The sequence below is a fragment of the Dermacentor variabilis genome, chromosome 5 (assembly GCF_050947875.1).
Source record: "Dermacentor variabilis isolate Ectoservices chromosome 5, ASM5094787v1, whole genome shotgun sequence".
Classification (NCBI taxonomy): Eukaryota; Metazoa; Arthropoda; class Arachnida; order Ixodida; family Ixodidae; genus Dermacentor; species Dermacentor variabilis.
In genome coordinates, this window is record NC_134572.1 from 11,978,432 (window position 1) to 11,997,142 (window position 18,711).

Here is an 18,711-nt window from a genome sequence, read left to right on the forward strand (position 1 = left end):
AAAGACATTTGCACGTTGTTTTTTTCCTCATTTTTCTTTATTGCCTTGCTTAGTAACTCAGGGGACCAATTGCAATGCATGCTCACTGACCTGGAGAGGCAAAGCGGAAGGGTGGGTTTAAAAATTAATCTGCAGAAAACAGAAGTAATGTTTAACAGTCTCGGAAGAAAACAGCAGTTTACGATAGGTAGCGAGGCACTGGAAGTAGTAAGGGAATACATCTACTTAGGACAGGTAGTGACCGCAGATCCGGATCATGAGATTGAAGTAATCAGAAGAAGAATAATGGGCGTCCTCAGATCATGAACAGCAGGTTGCCATTATCCCCCAAGAGAAAAGTGTATAACAGCTGTGTCTTACCAGTACTCACGGACGGGGCAGAAACTTGGAGGCTTACGAAAAGGGTTCTGCTTAAATTGAGGACGACGCAACGAGCTATGGAAAGAAGAATGATAGGTGTAACGTTAAGGGATAAGAAAAGAGCAGATTGGGTGAGGGAACAAACGCGAGTTAATGACATCTTAGTTGAAATCAAGAAAAAGAAATGGGGGCATGGGCAGGACATGTAATGAGGAGGGAAGGTAACCGATTGTCATTAAGGGTTACGGACTGGATTCCAAGGGAAGGGAAGCGTAACAGGGAGCGGGAGAAAGTTAGGTGGGCGGAGGAGATTAAGAAGTTTGCTGGGACAACATGGCCACAATTAGTACATGACCGGGGTAGTTGGAGAAGTATGGGAGAGGCTTTTGCCCTGCAGTGGGCGTAGCCAGGATGATGATGATGATGATGATGATGATGATGTTTTTTCTCACAGGGTTCACTTAGGCTTATCAGCCTCTTGAAAACTCGTAGTTTATCCGTCGGTATGTATGGTTTCCAACTACCGTCCGCGAATTTACTAATTTCATCGCTCCACCTTGTCTTCTGCCGTCCTCGACTGCGTTTCCCTTCTCTTGGTACTCATCCTGTAACCCTAATGGTCCAACGGTTATCTAACCGGCGCATTGCATGACCTGTCCTGCTCCATTTTTTCCCTTTGACATCTATTAGAATATCGGCTATACCCTTTGCTCTGTAATCCAAACCGCTCTCTATCTGTCTCTTGACGTTATGCCTAGCATTCTTCGTTCCATCGCTCTTTGCGTGGTTTTTAAGTTGTTCTCAACCTTCTTTGTCAGTCTCCAACTCTCTGCCCCATATGTCAGCACTGGTAAAATGCACTGATTGCACACCTTCATTTTAATGATAATGGTAAGCTTCCAGTCGGGAGCTGACGATGTCTGCCGAATGCGATCCAACTCATTTTTATTCTTTGAATTTCCTTCTCATGATCAGGGTTCCCTATGATTAATTGACCTAGGTAAGCGTACTCCTTCGGTTGGCGCAAGACAGGAGTAATTGGAGATAGCAGGGAGAGACCTTCGTCCTGCAGTGGACAAAAACACGATGATGATGGTGGTGGTGGTGGTGGCAGTAGTGGTGGTGGTGGTGGTGGTGGTGGTGGTGGTGGTGGTGGTGGTGGTGGTGGTGGTGGTGGTGGTGGTGGTGGTGGTGGTGGTGGTGCTGCTGCTGCTGCTGCTGCTGCTGCTGCTGCTGCTGCTGATGATGATGATGATGATGATGATGTGGTTTGAAGAAGACTGACTCGGAGTCTTTCCTGGGTGCGTGCATTTATCAGGCAGTCATTACCGGCTGCTGCCCGTGCAGGAATTTCAGACGTCTTTTAAATCAAAAACAAAAAAATGTCTTGTGCAAAGGATCTTACTCTGACTCACTGATAATGTAATGACATACGTGTTCCTTGCAGCTTACGCTCAGCACGGCATCGAAGGAATTCGATATCTTTTTGGTAAGTGTACTTTTTTGCAGGCAAAAAGGACGGTGTGGCCTCTTTCATCCTGACACGCGCTATTTTGAGGCCCAGAGTAAATTCAGACAGGAACAACAGGCATGCAGACAGTGGCTGGATGTGCATGAATTTGTGCATAGCTGGAGAGCTTCGAGATATAAGGGAGTTAAAAAACAACGAAAAAACAAAAGATTTTGTTACTTCTAATCGGTAATATTATGCATTCCGGTATATTTTCCCTCTTGTACTTCGAAGACGAAAAATTAATAATAATGTACAACGCGTATGGCTTGGTTTGTTTTCCTGAGCTATAAATGGCTACAGAAATGTTGTGTATAGAGTTACTGTTCTCTCTAAGTGAAAAGTTTCTGTGATTTTTGCATCGTAAAGGCATTCTGCGCTGCGAAGCGGGTGAGACGGAATCCGTGAAAGGCATCTCCAATTAGTTCAGAACATTTTTGACTGAAAAACTTTATCGCCCGTTTCGTCAGAGCTGTCGTTCAATTTAACATAGCGCGCAAGCATAGACAAGATGCACAGAAATGACTGCGAAGCGATAAACACAGATACAAATGCAGACACGACAGTGCACCAACCGAACAGGCTTACAAGGAGCATCATTCAGCGATCGTCTGTGGCACAGTGCCCCATTTAGTAGTCACATGCGCGGCCGTTGGCACATCAGGTACTTTTTTTAGAAGCACCAAACTTTTACAATGTGTCTGTGGCAGATAGAGCAATGCTAACCCTCGGGCTAAATTACTCGGTGAGTAGACCATCAATTCTACAAGAAATCAATATGCTTAAATGAATAATTAGCATAGTTGTGCTAACTTCTTAATTAATTACTTTACTGCACATATTTCAGTTTACGAATTTTATCCGGTGAGTTTGCAAGGCGAATCCACTTAAAATGATTCTTAGGATTAAACCAGTTTGGAGATAATAATTTTCAGAGTATCCTACGAATTGCATTGGCGTTTCAGTTATTCAGTGCATAAAACAGCATCTTTATTTTAAAAGAATAAGTGGAACAACAGTGTATTTTGCCGTAATTTTTCGTGGCGCATATCACGAAACCGGTGTTATCTTCAGAATTCGTTCCAAGTCGATATGCCATTGTAATCTCAGTGGCTAAAATTCATAGATTGAAATATGTGCCGTAATATAATTATTTAAAAAATAATTATTGTAATTATATTATTTGCACCATTAGGCATTTTGTTTATTCGTACAAGTAATGTCCGCCTCATCAAGTAATCTAGCTCAAGAGTTAGAATTGTGCTGTCTATACTACATATAATCTTTAACAATTTGTGTGCAGCTAAAAAAACTTTGTACAGGGCGTTTGCACGCACACACACACACACACACACACATTCTATATATATATATATATATATATATATATATATATATATATATATATATATATATATATATATATATATATATATATATACGGGATTCCCATGTGTATTATTTTTCGTACAAGGAGTGTATTTCGGATTCACTGCAGGCATCTCGAGTTGTTAAACAGCCAACGATAAATCCCGTTTGTGTGCTACTTTAATAACTTGAGAAACACCCCTGCACACGCAATCTACGATGTTCAATTTCATTTTTAGGATTCCGTGAAAACTGTAAGCGCCTCCACCACCAAACTTCTGGCTTCGAAGGATCCGACAACTGACGTAGACGTGGCGATCGCCCAGGTGAGGTGGCCGTGTTGGGATGCCTGGAAGAATGTACCACGACCCAAGCGAGCCTAATTTCACTTAATTATTGTTTAATTTTATGGACAATAAATGTGCGCTGACGATTAGTATGAGGAATCAGCAGGATTATATCCAAATCAAGCATTGTTTTAGCAAGTACGGTAAATGAGGCTAGTTGGTAGAGTTGCATGGATTCTCTTGGACCTACACTTTGTAAGAAATTTTCAGCACAAGCGTGAAAGACAACCCCTTGTACGATCACGCAACAGTGCGTGTGTGATAGCCTTTCCATCGCCCTAAAATTAACGTACTTTTTATACCTGAAGAAGTAATGTGAAAGGGCAACACGTTTCTTGAAAAACGCAGATTTCTTTCGTCATCATTTCTTTTCTTGTTTTTGGACTTGCAGATACCGTTACAATGAAAGTATGAGTCCTGTAGTGGAAATGGCTTTAGCCAGGACTACCACATATAATCAATACAAAATCAATTCTGCCGTAGCGACGCCAACTTCTGAAGTAAACTTGACGTCTTATAAGCCAAAGCCAGTTTTGTCGTGAAACACATAACATATTCAAGCCGCAACAATACAGATTTACGCGGAAATTCTCCCGTATTTAGAACATTCTGTCGGATCTTTAGCGACTGGGGATTCGTTAAACCCATAAAAAATTAACTAACGCTATTATGCGGCCCACGTTATTCCCCATCTAAGGCACTTTACTTCAACAGTTCTTGCCATAATATTTACCGCGAACCTCTTATTTTGATCGTCCTGGGAACCCTGTTAAGTACCTTTCTGCGGTGTCACTAAGGATGCAACCTGATGTATTCTACTATGGGGCATTCCGAATCATTAGTTTTATTTGTTAGCTTTCGTGGTAGTTCTAGCAGTATATAGGCAAACTTTGCACGCTTACTTGCAGGAAGTGATTCTGTTTTTAAACGACTCCTTGGGGAAAGCGGAGGAGATAAAGAGGGAGGTTACCCAAACGGTGAGTGTTCACCTGCTCAGACTTTGTAGGGGCAGCACTTCAGGTAAAGCTCGTGATAAGGTAGCGTTATAAAGTAAAGAAATAACAAATAAACCAACAAAACTATTAACTTCATTTCCAGCTTAAAATTACATGTAAAGTTATATCAAATTTTTATTTTGGTTTTATTCTGTACCAAATAAAATAATGGCACATAGCACTGTTCATCACTCCAAAGGGTTGTTTCAATAGGCGTGCATTACTTGTATGAAGATAACGTTATTCTGGTAGTTAAATAATAATCTTGAAAAGGGTACCAATTCGGTCTCTTGATGCGACATGCTGCAAGAAAAGCGCAAAAAACAAGGATCCTGTTACACATTCCGTCTGCCTTTGCTTTTTGCGCCTCACTTGTACTAAATAATAATGCTTCACAAATTATCTTTCTTAATTATTCACTTTGGTCAGTTACTGGAATTGTTGCACTTAAATGGCAGACTTTCCTGTATTAAAGTACACGTGAAGCATAATTCATTTCTACCGCATTCGCTATACGATTTGAATTAAATAGGTTGCACTTAAGAGAGAAAGTAAAGTTATTGAAGCACAATTTCAATTTTGGGTTAAAGTGCCAGAAATCGTCAAGTTAGCACAAAAATTCAAATGAAGCACCAACTTTACATCTCCGGGCTACACAAATACCTACGTTCTTTAAACTGCATCTGAATGTATTTCCATAGCCAGCGCGTATTTCGCAAATAGGTTCTCTTATGCTGTGTCGTTGAGCGGAAATACGGGCGGGAAAATCCCGCCCGTATTTCCGCGCTCGACGACGCTACACGATGTGCCAACTGGCCCAGCAGTCTACGCTTCTGAAATTCTGTTATCTTGTGCATATATTTCCTTATATAATCACAAGGTACTTTCTATTTTAGCACAATACAATGCGCACTGCCAAATTTTGACTCTGAAGAGGACCCGGTCTTACAAGTCAACACATCTCTTTCGCGGCCATGATATTATTTTGTTTTATTTTGAACTTTATGGCAAAAGGACTTTTTATTTATGTCTCCTTAAAGGCCCGAAGGCATTACATAAAGGGGGACATAGAGAAATGTGAACTTCAATGATTCAATTATGAATTTTTAATATGCCTTCCAAGTAATTCATTGTTTTTCGAGCTTTTGCACTCTGCTCAAATGCTTCGCGGCATTCGGTATTTAAAGCTCTGTTGTTTTGCATGGTAGCCAGTAACCTTAATGCACTTCTGTACCTTGTACGTCCTTGCCCTCTAACGCTCGTACAGTATTTCCTGCGATCCCAAGCGTGTTTCACCTGATGTTCAACACCATCAGCTTGATACACGCTACAAATTCCGCGCTGATGAACATCCTACTTAAGAGAGAGGAACTTCCCTCATATATTTCCTGTTCGAAGTAGAGTGCATGTGAAATACAGGAACGCTCTTTTATTTATTTACCGTTGAACCAATCTGGAACGAAATTTTTGCGCTTAAGAATAATGTTATACATCGTAGTAATCAGCGGGAGAATATTTTACATTTACATGCTCAGTTACTGGGTAAATATTCCCGAACACCAGAAAAATTGTAGAATAGAAGCATCAAATTAGAGCTCTAACTTCGCAGAAAAAATAAAGAAATATAAATATTATAAAGGTGATTTATTGGGGTTCGTAGCGACCGCCGGTTCTAGGATGTAGCGAGCAGTTCCCGAGCTCGAGCCTCTGCTGCGCAGATGCCTGTTGCAGATGCCTGCTTACAGTTTCTTCGCGCGTCTACCTAATCGCAGCTCCGCACTAGCGTGGGAGATTGCGCCGCTGCCCGGAGAGTGGCGTCCATCGGGTTTCTCGTTGCGTGCCGGATAGTGTCGGACAACATGGTGAGGACCGGAACTCGCTCGGATTGCCAGTAATTAAACGGCCCGGAATCTGTGCGATCATGCGCATAAAAAGTGCTTGGTTGTCAACAAAGCCAGATGCGTAAGGTGAAGCGCCGTAGGCATGAAATAACAAATTGCTGTCAGACACCGCCAGATTCATTGTCCACCCCGCAGTGAATTGCAGGTGAGGTATAAAGTTACATCGCCTAGATTTTCGTTATGCAGTAAAAACACGCTGGTAGTTAACCGGGGAATCATGCGAGAGGCAATTTTAGGGCTGCGAGAAGGGGGAACAAGTTCGTTATATAATAACGAAACTAGGAAGTACTTGGTTTCATGCTCATTTAAGACCAAAACGAAAGTGTAATCCCGTCAGAGCGGCGATTTGGCGAGTTGTCCGTCAGCGCGAAAAAAAAAATCTATTTCACAAAGAAGTGCAGAACAACTAAAGGTGTTCGATCATTATACGAGAAACATATAACCAAAAGGGTCCACACAGGAAGAAGCTCACATTCAAAATGCGAGATTTGGTATCAGCCGTGTCACCGCCGATGTATACGCACGTCTTGTATTCGGTGTTAACAATTTTTCGGATGTCCGAGTGACGTTAATCCGTGGCTCAAAATAAAAAAAAAACTCCTAAACTAAAATAATTTTCGGAAAGGGTGGCTATTCCTTTCAATTGCGACACGACAATTGATATTATGGGACACTGACGCTGGACCCGTGGGAAGACATTGTTCTCGGTGCGGGTAGGGATGTATTGATGTCAAGCAGTAGCAATCTGTAGCAACAGCTGTAGCACTCGTGTTATGTTTACCATTGCACTCAACTGTAAATCGCGCAAAGTTCAGTTCAACGATCCTGTATGCGCGGGCTTCTTGTGGGCGTTCGCAGAACGGCCTGTGGCTGTCGCTGGTGTGCTGCTTGCTGAGCATGTTAGCCGCCATTCCAGTGACGCTGATGATCTCCCGGTACTTCGTGCGCATGCAACGCTACCTGGTGGACGGCAAGCCACCCGACGAAGAGTGCGTGCTTTGCGTCTTTCTTGGATTATTCCCTGTCTCTGCTCTGGAGAACAGGGCGCCGCTTTGAAAGAGATTAACGATCGAATAGCCGCGTTCAAGAAGACATTATGCGGAAACATTAAACCAGTTCGTAAGAGTATATTGTTATCTGTAAACCTATGGCGTACTTTAGGTAAAAAGCTTTATTAGCTGCGAAGAAAACAAAGATAAAATATATATCTCTGAGATTCGCGCCCACACCGACAGGACGATGACGTCTCTGTGGCGTGACGTATTTCGCGTTTAGGAAACGTTTACTGCCCTGCGGTTCTTTTCCGAGCCTGGCTAGGCAAAGGAACAGCTGAGCAAGCTCGTGAGAAGGCTCACTTGCTCTCGGCAAACCTGGTCGGCAAAGACCGCTTTCTGGCATTAAAACCAGACGCAGTAGGCTGACGGAGTGTAGACGTTGGTGTCCATACAAAATAGAAGTTATGCGGCGAGAACTCTGCTTTGTCATTCAAATCTGCTAAAAAAATAAATTATGTGGCTTCACATGCCAAAACCACGATCTGATTATGAGGCGCACCGTAGTGAGAGACTCAGGAATAATTTTGACCATCTGGAGTTCCTTAACGCGCAACTAAATATAATTGTTCGGGTGTTTTCGCATTTCGCCCCATTGTAATGCGGCCACCGTGGCCGGGATATTATCCCGCGACCTCGTGCTTAGCAGCCAAACACCATAGCCACTAAGCAGCCACGGCAGGTATTCAAATATTTTGCAAACAGCGATATTATCGTTCTTCTTCAATCTTAAAACATCTCCGAAAGGCAAACGACCACCAATGTGTGTTCACCTATTATTTTAGCCTCTTTGGTGTGGTTTAGTCAGAGTTCTCTCCTCAGAAAAGTTTTGTCATCATCAAGGCAGATTCTGCGAAAGTCTCTAGAAACAATATTTGCTCGGTAAGCTCTGCGATGCGCCTTTGTAACTTTTTCCATTCACTATGTCGCGTGATTGGCGTCAACCTATTGTGTCGCTGCGTCTCTCACGTTGACCTTGTCTCCATTTGTAGGGTTCGAGGCGAGCAGGAAGCCAGGTGTGTCGAATGCTACACTAAGTTTTGCATTTAATCTCTTGTTTATTTGTTTGTTTACCTATTTGTTCTTTTTCTGCCAGGATGAAGCAGGAAAAGCATCTCGAGTGAGTAAAGTTGGCAGTGTCAATACTACTGATTAAACGAGAACAAACTTGTTTAGGCAAGAATAATCCGTGTAGCGGTATACTCCTAGGAAACGGAATCGCGGCTGCCCGCGGCTTGCTTCTGCCCAAGAGAGAGAAAGAGGGAAAAGGAAGCGAGTGAAATCCAGGTTCCGGCTCTGAGCTCCGAAAGCATACGCCAGAGGTCAATATATGTGCATGCGTAAAAACACAGCCGACTTTATCTGTTGCGCGTCGACCGCAGCAACGGCTGGTGTGGAATTTCAGCAGGACACGCTCGAGACAACACGCTCGAGACACATACAGTTCCAGACCTAGCCGGGTTTGCCCTGCCAGGCGTTGGGTGGTAGCCGCACACAGGAAGCACATGCGGCATGCATTCGCTTCGAGCGGCTTTTTTGACGCACGTGGCTTCTATATGGTGCTTACGATGGGCTTCGAGATGCTGTCCATCTGCGCAGGGTTGCCTTCTTCGCAAATAACGGCTTCATTGGGAGAAGCCCCCTCTAACGGTCACCTTCGATTACCTCCCACTTTCCTCTCTCCTTGCTCACACACGTGCACGTATGCTGATAGAGCGAGGTCCTGCAGCCGTCCAATCCTTTATGCACGACTCCAAAGAAACGCATCTGTGCACGGCACTTGGATGGCTTCACGAAACAGGCGACCAAAGCTGGCTTCTTCACGTTGATATGAAATATAGGGAGAAGCCCACTTCAGTGATTACCTTCGTTGTAACTGCCGTTATGAATGAATCAATGGGAATAAGATAGGATTAGACGTGGTACCGAGCTTTCTGATTCTGCTTCATGTGCTCCGTAAATGCGGCATTTTTCCGACCTAGAGTAACAGTTTGATATCTGCATCTTACTGAGCGACGCGAAACTAAGTTGGTGTGGTGCTTCATTTAAAATGAAGCTTTGCTCCCTTTCTCTAGGAGAATCAAGAAAGTCAGGTAAGGAACATGCGGCCGGTGTGTAGCGACTGTTTCTCACTTTTCCCGGATTATGAAAAATTGGCTAAGCGACGAGAAAAATGTGCGCGATGGCAGCATTCACAATTGATCGCGTTTTCCGTGCGGTCAAGTGTCCTCGAGTCTTTAAATATACAGTAACGCTTGAAAGTAATGGATTTACGGCGTTTCATTTTTTGACATCATGGACGAAGACGCTGACTTGATGAAGCTTTAGTTCGGAGCCTCTTTTTTTTTCATTTAATGCATGCAGTACCCCTAAATGTTTCGAATAGGGAAGAAAAGTATACTTTTAAAAAATACTTGTGCAAAAGGCATTTAGCTGGAAAGAAATGTTGTTCACGAAATGTTAAGTTGGATTTGTCTAAACTGCTCCACCGATGTAATCGTTGTTGGAATCTTGCAAAAAAAATAAATCTATATTTATCAGAGATCACTTTCGCACTCCAATTAAGAATTCTTTCTAGCCTTAAAAGTGAACCGGTATAGCCATTATTTTGCGGAAGTACCAGGAAGCAGTAATAGCTTGAATGGGCACTCGGAGATCTGTATCACCTTGACCGCGTCTGCTCATTTCCTAATTTTGTTATGTGGTGACCGCTCTGGTTTGATCTCCGGACCTAAACGAACGTTTGTTAAGCTATGAAGTGTCTTATTAGAAACACGCGTTTTGTATCCGTGTTGTATCGTGCCAATTTTTCCCTAACTTATCTGACGCGTACCATGAGCGCCAGACTGCCATTAGCGATTGAATTATTTTTATTCAATGTGGCAGACGTCAGATCAGAGTGATGCATTCCAAGTGAACGATGCGAGTCCTCCGCGCACACTTGTAAGAAGCGTCGCCAAAGATAACCGCGCGTGTCCTGGACGCCAAATGTGTTGCGCAGCGCGCGCCCAAGCGGTGGTCCCAGTGTGACGGCGCCTTGCAGGGAACACATCTTGCAACAGAGTCGCGACGCGCGCTGCCTGGTGATGAGCTTCGACACGCTCGAAGCGCCGCCCACCCTGCCCCCGGTGTCGCCGGACAGCGGCAGCTCCGAGCTGGCGCGAATCATCCCCACCGCTGTTGTGCGCCGCGTAGGCATCGACGACCCGAAGCTACCCAGGGGCAAAGAATCGCCCTTCTACCGGGTGGTGGCGCTCAAGCCCGCAGGTATATCAGGAAAGAAACCATTTACGATAACTCAAAGGGAAGCTCATTACTTTTCGAAGCGAGATCGGGATGCCTTAGAACACGCACCTATAAAGCGAGATATAACAAGCAAGAAGAAGCACGTGCTTGCTGCGGTAAAGCAAGGAAAACGACGGAGCATGTTTTATAAGAATTTGAAGACGTCTACCTAGCGGTCAATTTAGACACCACTGGCCTCCTTGAAGCCCTTGGGTTCAGCGGGAGCAATGGTAAAGCAAATATGTCCGCAATAGGCATTAGTAAGAGGCGATTGGAGGATTGGTGGACGAAAAGTAGGGAAACGACAAAAGACGGAGACGTACAAAAGTACAGTTCGCAATAGGGGATCAGAACATGTGGGCGTGGTAGTTCATAGTGGTTTTTTTTCATAGTTTAACCTAGGTAGGACATTAAGCAGTATAATAGCGAGAGCTTGGTGGCGCAACCCACCGCCCCGTTCCAAAGGGGACGCTCATAACATCCATCCATGCATCCATATTCCAGGACTTACTGGAATGGCTCAGGACTTACTTTTGGAAATGCGGTTGTTTGCTTTAAATCAGGAGTCAAATCAGGACTCGACGGGAACCAAAGGTCAGTGGGTCGCCTCGCATTGGGCGCTCACGGCAAGACTACAAATGAAGCTGTGCAGGGTTATATGGGCTGGACTAGTTTTGAAGTGAGGGAAGCTCAAGTAAAATTGAGTATGAAGAACGGCTGACGAATATGGAAGAAAGTAAATGGGCTGGGAGAGTGTTCAGGTATCTGTACAGGAAAAACATTGGTTCACAGTGGAGGAAAAGAACTAGGAAGCCTACCAGCAAGTCTGCGACCTGTATGGTGGGCAACACAGCAACAAAGGTCAAGCGGGAAGTCAAAGAGGCTGAAATAATCTCATGGGTGGCGGCAATGGAAAAGAAACTTGCCATGAGTAACTACTTAAGAGGAAAAAACGAAATCAGGAAAGAAACCATTTACGATAATTCCAAGGGAAGCTCATTACTTTTCGAAGCGAGATCGGGATGCCTTAGAACACGCACCTATAAAGCGAGATATAACAAGCAAGAAGAAGCACGTGCTTGCTGCGGTAAAGCTAGGAAAACGACGCAGTATGTTTTATTAGAATGTGAAGACGTCTACCTAGCGGTCGATTTAGACACCACTGGCCTCCTTGAAGCCCTTGGGTTCAGCGGGAGCAGTGGTAAAGCAAATATGTCCGCAATAGGCATTAGTAAGAGGCGATTGGAGGATTGGTGGACGAAAAGTAGGGAAACGACAAAAGACGGAGACGTACAAAAGTACAGTTCGCAATAGGGGATCAGAAAATGTGGGCGTGGTAGTTCATAGTGGTTTTTTTTTTTTCATTGTTTAACCTAGGTAGGACATTAAGCAGTATAATAGCAAGAGCTTGGTGGTGCAACCCACCGCCCCGTTCCAAAGGGGACGCTCATAACATCCATCCATGCATCCATGTAAATAAATAGCCAGCAGATATAGAAGAGCGCAAGACTGCGTCTAGGGGTTATCGAGAAACCAAAAGTTTGCTATTACTCGAAGAAGAGGTACTGTGTTCAGATGTAACAAATGCCGGGAAAAGAAAAGGGTGGCGAGCAACCTAGTGCAGCAAACAATTAACGGTGCAAGTAATAGTTGTCTGCATGACATTTAAAAAAGCGATAAAAGCTCACCAAGATATTCTAGAACCATGTAAGAGCACTCGGAGCTCCAACGAAATATTCGCAAAGTGCTATAAGGGATGAAGACGGCAACATCTTCGAAAGAGACGACGCGCTGCGGTACATCAGAGAAGTTATTAGAGATAACTTCGGCAAGAAAGAAAGAGTAGTCGAGACTCCAACACGTCCTACAACAGATATTGTTTAAAGTATTTGTGGGAACGACAAAAAGAAACAGTGTATAGCGATAGAGCCGAATTCGGTACAGGCATAGCTAACCCTGCAATACAGATATATAGGTATTAACGGAGACTTAAGTAAGTGAAAACGGAGAGTAAGAAATTAGAGTCGAGACTACAATAGACGTAGCAAAATCTTATTTGCTCAAGCAGGCTCGGTGACAGCTTGTTTTAAGCGAAGGCAAGGGAGAACTGGGACTCAAATTCGAGCACAAAATTTCGAGGCTGCGGTCGCCGATAGCGGGGATAAGCGGTGAAGACTGGGAGCTAAATGGCGCTGTTTTGTGCGTGTTTAGGTAATGAACACACACGCTAGCGCCAGGGCTTGTCATTTTCCTTGTGTTCTTTTGAAAAGCGCTGTTTCGCTGTCGAGATGGTGAATCAATGAGGATCGGGCCGCGGGTGCGATAGGGAGGACTCGCCTGGAGGGTCAACCGTATGACGAAGCCAGGCGCACTTGTAAAGTCCAACGTGCGCCATACTAGGATCCTTGTCTGCAATTAAGTTGCACGTTAGTGCAGTGGCATTCGTAAAACTACTCAATTAGTGTGGCTAACAAGGCCCATATAATAATAGGTAAGGTAAGAATTTACTTCCCAAAGGCTGGTACAAAAACTGAGAGGTGGCGTTGTCGACGATTCCGAATTGCTTTTAAACACCTCGGTTTCTTAGGCGTACGACCACGTCTTAGTATGCATCTATACTTGCATTTCGCGATCGAAATACGGTCGACGCAATCGTGAACTGACCCCGTAGCCACATTCTGCAAGTACGAACAAATTTTAACATTTAGCTCCCCACACGGAACGCAAGTAGTCTAAGTATACGAATTTTTGAATACTTACAATGCCCGATTCTAATAATTGTAAAGCATTTGTTACAAGATCTTATTCGAACATGCGACATGAATATCGTAGTTATAATATTTTGAACTTCTGACACATTTATTCTTAAAGTAATGTTATCGTATATAACAAAGAGGCTCAAAGTAGTTTGAGTTCGAATTCTGTAAAAATTTGAAATTGAATCTAAGTAGCAAGTTAAAAAGAGCGACAGAAAACACGCAGAGTTTAACTAGAGAATTTCTTCCGGAAATACTAAAGTATAATCGGAGGCCAGCGCTGTTATAATCGCTTTCTGTCATAGTCTTTCACTCGCGCCGTCGACTTGTTACGAAGAGTTACAATGTAGCCCAAGCCCACATTTTACTCTTATTTAGTATTCAGAACTGAATCGACCTAATCGTTATTCACTGAAGTGCCTTTTCAGCCGAGACTTCAATTCGTCGTCTCGACTCCCCGTACTTCGCTTGCGGAGCTCACATTCCTCCGCCTGATGGTATACGATGAATGTGCCAAAAAACTTCTCTTCCCTCCCCACCCCTGTTGTAGCGCCGAATGCAGCAGTGCATCCACTGAGAAGCGCGCTTCAGATGACCGGCTTCGATATGGACGACGTGAGCACTGCAGCGGGAAAAGTTTCCTCGTCGATGCAAGGTGACTAGTGTTTCTGAACGTCCAAATCTGAATCATTTTTTTTTCACATTGTTTCACCCGTCTTCTTGCTGGTTTCACATCGCTGGAGACAAAGCTAATGATAATTTGGCATACGGAAACCTGTTTACCATAGGTTGGCAGAATGAGTGGACGCTCACTCATACTCCCTCACCAACAATTTTTTTTTCCAGGATACTCACTCGCACTCCCACTCACCTGCACTCACGCTCACATCACGTACGTTCACGGACAGACTCCGGTCGTTATACTCACGTCCACTTACACAATCACCGGCACTCATTCACTTCCACGCACACTCGTTTTTCACTCATTCATATTCGCACTCACTACTGTGAAATGAACGTGAGTGAGTGTACTCGTGAGTATGCCGACATGTCCTGTCTACATATTTAATTGGCGTAAAGTCGATCAAACGGGATGCGAAAATATAGTTTCGGCATTTTTGATACTGCACGTTAGTATGTCACGCAAAATACGGGATGCCGGGACAGAAGGCAGGATACAAACGAGCACTGACTTTCAACAGTGATTTATTAGAAGCCGAATCACACCCGCCAGGAGCGGCTATGGCGTTGCGCTCCTAAGAACCAGGTCGCGGAATCACATTCCGGTGAAGGGCAAAAACGCCCGTGACCCGTGCATTGGTGGCGCGTTAAAGATCCCCTAGTGGTCAAAATTATTCCGGTATCCCCACGACGGCGTGCCTCATTATCAATCGTGTTTTTGACACGTAAACCCCCATAATTCATTCACTCAAACCGAGTCACCGATAGGGGATGTACTGTGCTTTAGGGGATACCGTATTTACTTTGTTATAACGAGTGATTTTTCCAGAAATATTTACTAAAATTGGCGATGAGCTTTGGAATCAATGTGAAACCAAGTCAAAATTCATGCCCCAGTGACGTCTCTCTCAGACAAACGCAAACCAATCTTGAAGGCCATGCTTTTGCGCAGGGCACGTGCTAGAAGAAATACCAAGATGCAGAATCACATCATGGTCGCCATGTTTTAGACATCAGTCAGGTGGTGTCTAAGTTCTATTCTATCCCATTCCATTCTGGAAGACCAAGCCTTGTCGCATACTGCGGGTGCCGGGCAGTATTATCGGGGCAGTTCTTCGTAAGGATGCCTTGGACAGAGACGACGAGCGATGCCATGTCCATTGTGGATCGGTTGCAAAAAAATTTTCTTTACCGAGTGAGAACGAATTGCTATTTCTCTCCCTTGCCATGAAAATTTGGTGAGAAAGCAATCAAGAATATTGCATTTAGCATTTAAGTATAAAACTTGGGGTGCGCGTTACAATGGAAGGCATTTCATTTTCCACTTCTCGCCGTGAAAAATAGGTTGCGCGTTAGAATCTAGTTTCAAATTGAATTTAGGGATTTTACGTGCAAACACCACGATTAGATTATGACTCACGCCGTAGTGGTTGACTCCGGATTAATTTTGACCACCAGAGGATCTCTAACGGGGCCCCCAATGCATGGGACATGGGTGTTTTTGCATTTCGCCCCCATCGAAATGTGGCCGGCATTCGATCCCGCGACCTCGTACTTAGCAGCACAACACCATAGCCGTTAAGCCATGGCGGTGGGGTAAAGCGGTATATATCCATGACCCGGCTATTAATAAATTACTTTGATTGATTGATGATGACGACTGGGAAAGTTGTCTACGAGCACAATATGTCAACGGCTACAAATTGCTAAAATTTTCAATTTAATTATAGGATTTTAGGTTCCAATGCCATATTCTAATTATGAGGCACGCCGCAGTGAATTCATTTTGACCACCTGGTGTTCCTTAACGTTGTAAGGGTTGTAGGTCGTAGGGAGGAACTTTGGAGGATCTAGGCGTACAGGATTTATTTACAGATATTTACATTAGAACAAGCGATACATTCGACAGTCTAGCGTGACTCCCAAATGGAGCACGCAAGACGAAGCATAGAACATGCGAGCACGAAGCTCCAAACACACTGCTTCTCGAGCACGAGCACACTGCTCACGAGCACGATCACAGAGCACACTGACGAGCACACCCTAGCAGCCGACAAACAGATGCTTATAAACACTCCGTTCTCCCTAGATCCCTATGTGAGGGAAACGGCAGTTCACCGCCAATTCGTAGCGTCCAACGTCATCGAAGTTGACCCACCTTTTTGGAGGAGGGCTCACACACACACTTACGCACTTTGGATTCCCAGAAGCCGAGTTGAGCACGTCCTCGTAGCCAGGTGGTCATGCCTGACCCTGGCCGGCGCCTCTAAATTCCAGAGCTGCCTTTCTCCTGTAGTCGCCACGAGTGTCAGCAAACTGGGACGAATCCTGGGGCCCGAGGAAAACGTACCGCAAAGCACCCTTTTGTTCGGGAAGCTCTTCTTGTAGCAGAGAGACCATGAAGACCCGGCAAATCAACCAACAATACACGGGGTGCCAAACGTGGCCAGCCCTGCTGCCATCGCCGATTCTCCGAACGAGGCGCATGGTGGATTAACGCTGCCGTAGTCTCCAGTTCTCCGAAGGAAGTTCATGGTCGGTTAGCGCTGTCGTCCTCGCTGGTTCTCTGAAGGGCACCACCACCGCGGGTCGATCGAAGCAGCTGCAGCGGGCTGAGATAGTTTTGCAGAGCAGTACCCCTGCAGGCCGATCCTAACAACTTGCACCTAGATCTTAGTGCACGGGTGTTTTTACATTTCGCCTCCTTCGAAATACGGCCGCCGGGTGCTTAGCGGCGCAAGACCGAAGCCACTAAGCAACCACCGCGAGTAACTACAAATTGTTGTGTAGTCTTAAGCAGCACACGAAGCTTGTTAGTTAACACGAATATTGCCAGCGAAACGCAGCATGACCGCTCCTCATGGCTGTCGCTTCTAACGTTCACGTAATTCCTGCTGGAGTTGTTTAAATTTAACTGATTTATGACAAAAAACACGACTTCGCACTGCGACCGATTTTATCGTCTGAAACTTTCCTAGTTTCGCGAAAATATTTCGGGCTTTTATAAACATTCAACTATCACTTACATGAAGTTCGGGCTCTATTTCTTATCAGTTTTACCTATGTTTAGGAGCAATTTAGCACAGGATGCCTTGTCGCATCTGCCTACGAAAGCATCTCTGCAACCCCTAAGTTTGACGCTGCTTAGCTGAACCCTGATTTTCCTGTTCAGATACGTGTGAAACGTAAAAGTGGCAAGGTAGGACGAAGATTGAACCGATTTGAGTGGTATTCTTGCATTTAAAAGAAAATGTCAAATTCTGGGGATTAACTTGGAAGCACAATTTTAATTCAGGGCCTCCAGTATTTACCAAAAATTTCCGAAAATCTCTAAAAATGAAGAACACAATTTGCAACTCAAGTTCCCACAAATACAGATATCGCAACTGCGTAATCTGATTCCATAATGTATTCTTTATGCATGAAGTATTCACTGTATTAGGGTGTCTAAAACGCAGAGTCATAATTTTTAGTTTATAACTTGCGTGAAATCGTTAAAATGTCTACAAGTCGTTTTCACAGATTAGTCAAACAGTTCAGAGCTGTGTATATAATACCACCTTTTTTACTCCTTTGGACGTCCTAAATTGACACAACTTATTGAACGCTGATTATCCGCTTTTACTTGACGCTTGACTTGACTTGACTTGAATACTTGACGCTTCAAGTGTCTGAATTTTTTCCGTTATGCCTTGCAGAATAGGAGGGGCGGGTGGGGCCGGGTGGGTGGCAAAGGACACGAAGGGCGCATAGGACAACTACCAAGAGTGCGCCTTGCATGTGATCGTCTTGATGTCTTTCTATGCCTATCATTCCAGTCCTCTGACGTCGTTTTCAAGACAAACCACGCAGCCCAACATGCAGCCTTTTGGGCTGATTCTTCTTGAACGTTTATTTTTTAACTTTCTCTTTTTTCTGGCTGCAGGCTCCGAATCTGTGGAGGTGAAGACTTCTGGAGAGAACGCAAACGCAAAAAGCGTAGACATCGAGAAGATATAAACTATCCGAGATCATCCTCCCTGCGAGCGAAAACATATTGCTGGAAATTCTTTTTGTGTTAGTAAACGTTACCTCTTTCTGTCATAACTGGGTCTTCATATAGTGGAAGCGTGACATGGTATAGTATAGTACTGGACGACACAGTAATTCTTTAATTCGGGTGTGACTCTACTGAAGTCTTACCACATTTAAAGCTTGGAAGAGAAGTTCTCAATTTAGTTATCGTTAATATTCTTCGGCGATCAAAGTAATCTTGAACATGATGAAATAAGCACGGGATTCGGCGCACTTTAAACAGTATATTTCTTGGTTGCTGCCAACGCAGCGTTTTCCGAAGCAGATATGGTGAAATCGGTCTATTTCTGTGGGCCACGAATAGCTAACATGTGTGATGGCACTGTGGTTACCGTATCCGCAACGCGTGTAATGCACGGGGCTCGGAGGTTCAAATCATGCT

At 44.3% G+C, this 18,711-nt stretch overlaps 1 protein-coding gene across 1 annotated transcript in view; it reads left to right on the forward strand.

The window, feature by feature from the left end:
• Nucleotides 1-18,338, forward strand: part of LOC142582135 (uncharacterized) — a 117,394-nt gene extending 99,056 nt beyond the window's left edge. The window contains exons 18-25 of the mRNA XM_075691529.1: nt 1,808-1,849; nt 3,478-3,564; nt 4,494-4,562; nt 7,340-7,470; nt 8,526-8,549; nt 8,630-8,653; nt 14,125-14,229; nt 18,181-18,338. Coding sequence (XP_075547644.1) covers nt 1,808-1,849; nt 3,478-3,564; nt 4,494-4,562; nt 7,340-7,470; nt 8,526-8,549; nt 8,630-8,653; nt 14,125-14,229; nt 18,181-18,316 — 618 coding nt within the window. The 3' untranslated portion in view covers nt 18,317-18,338. The remainder of the gene's footprint in view (nt 1-1,807; nt 1,850-3,477; nt 3,565-4,493; nt 4,563-7,339; nt 7,471-8,525; nt 8,550-8,629; nt 8,654-14,124; nt 14,230-18,180) is intronic.
• Nucleotides 18,339-18,711: the final 373 nt, after the last annotated feature.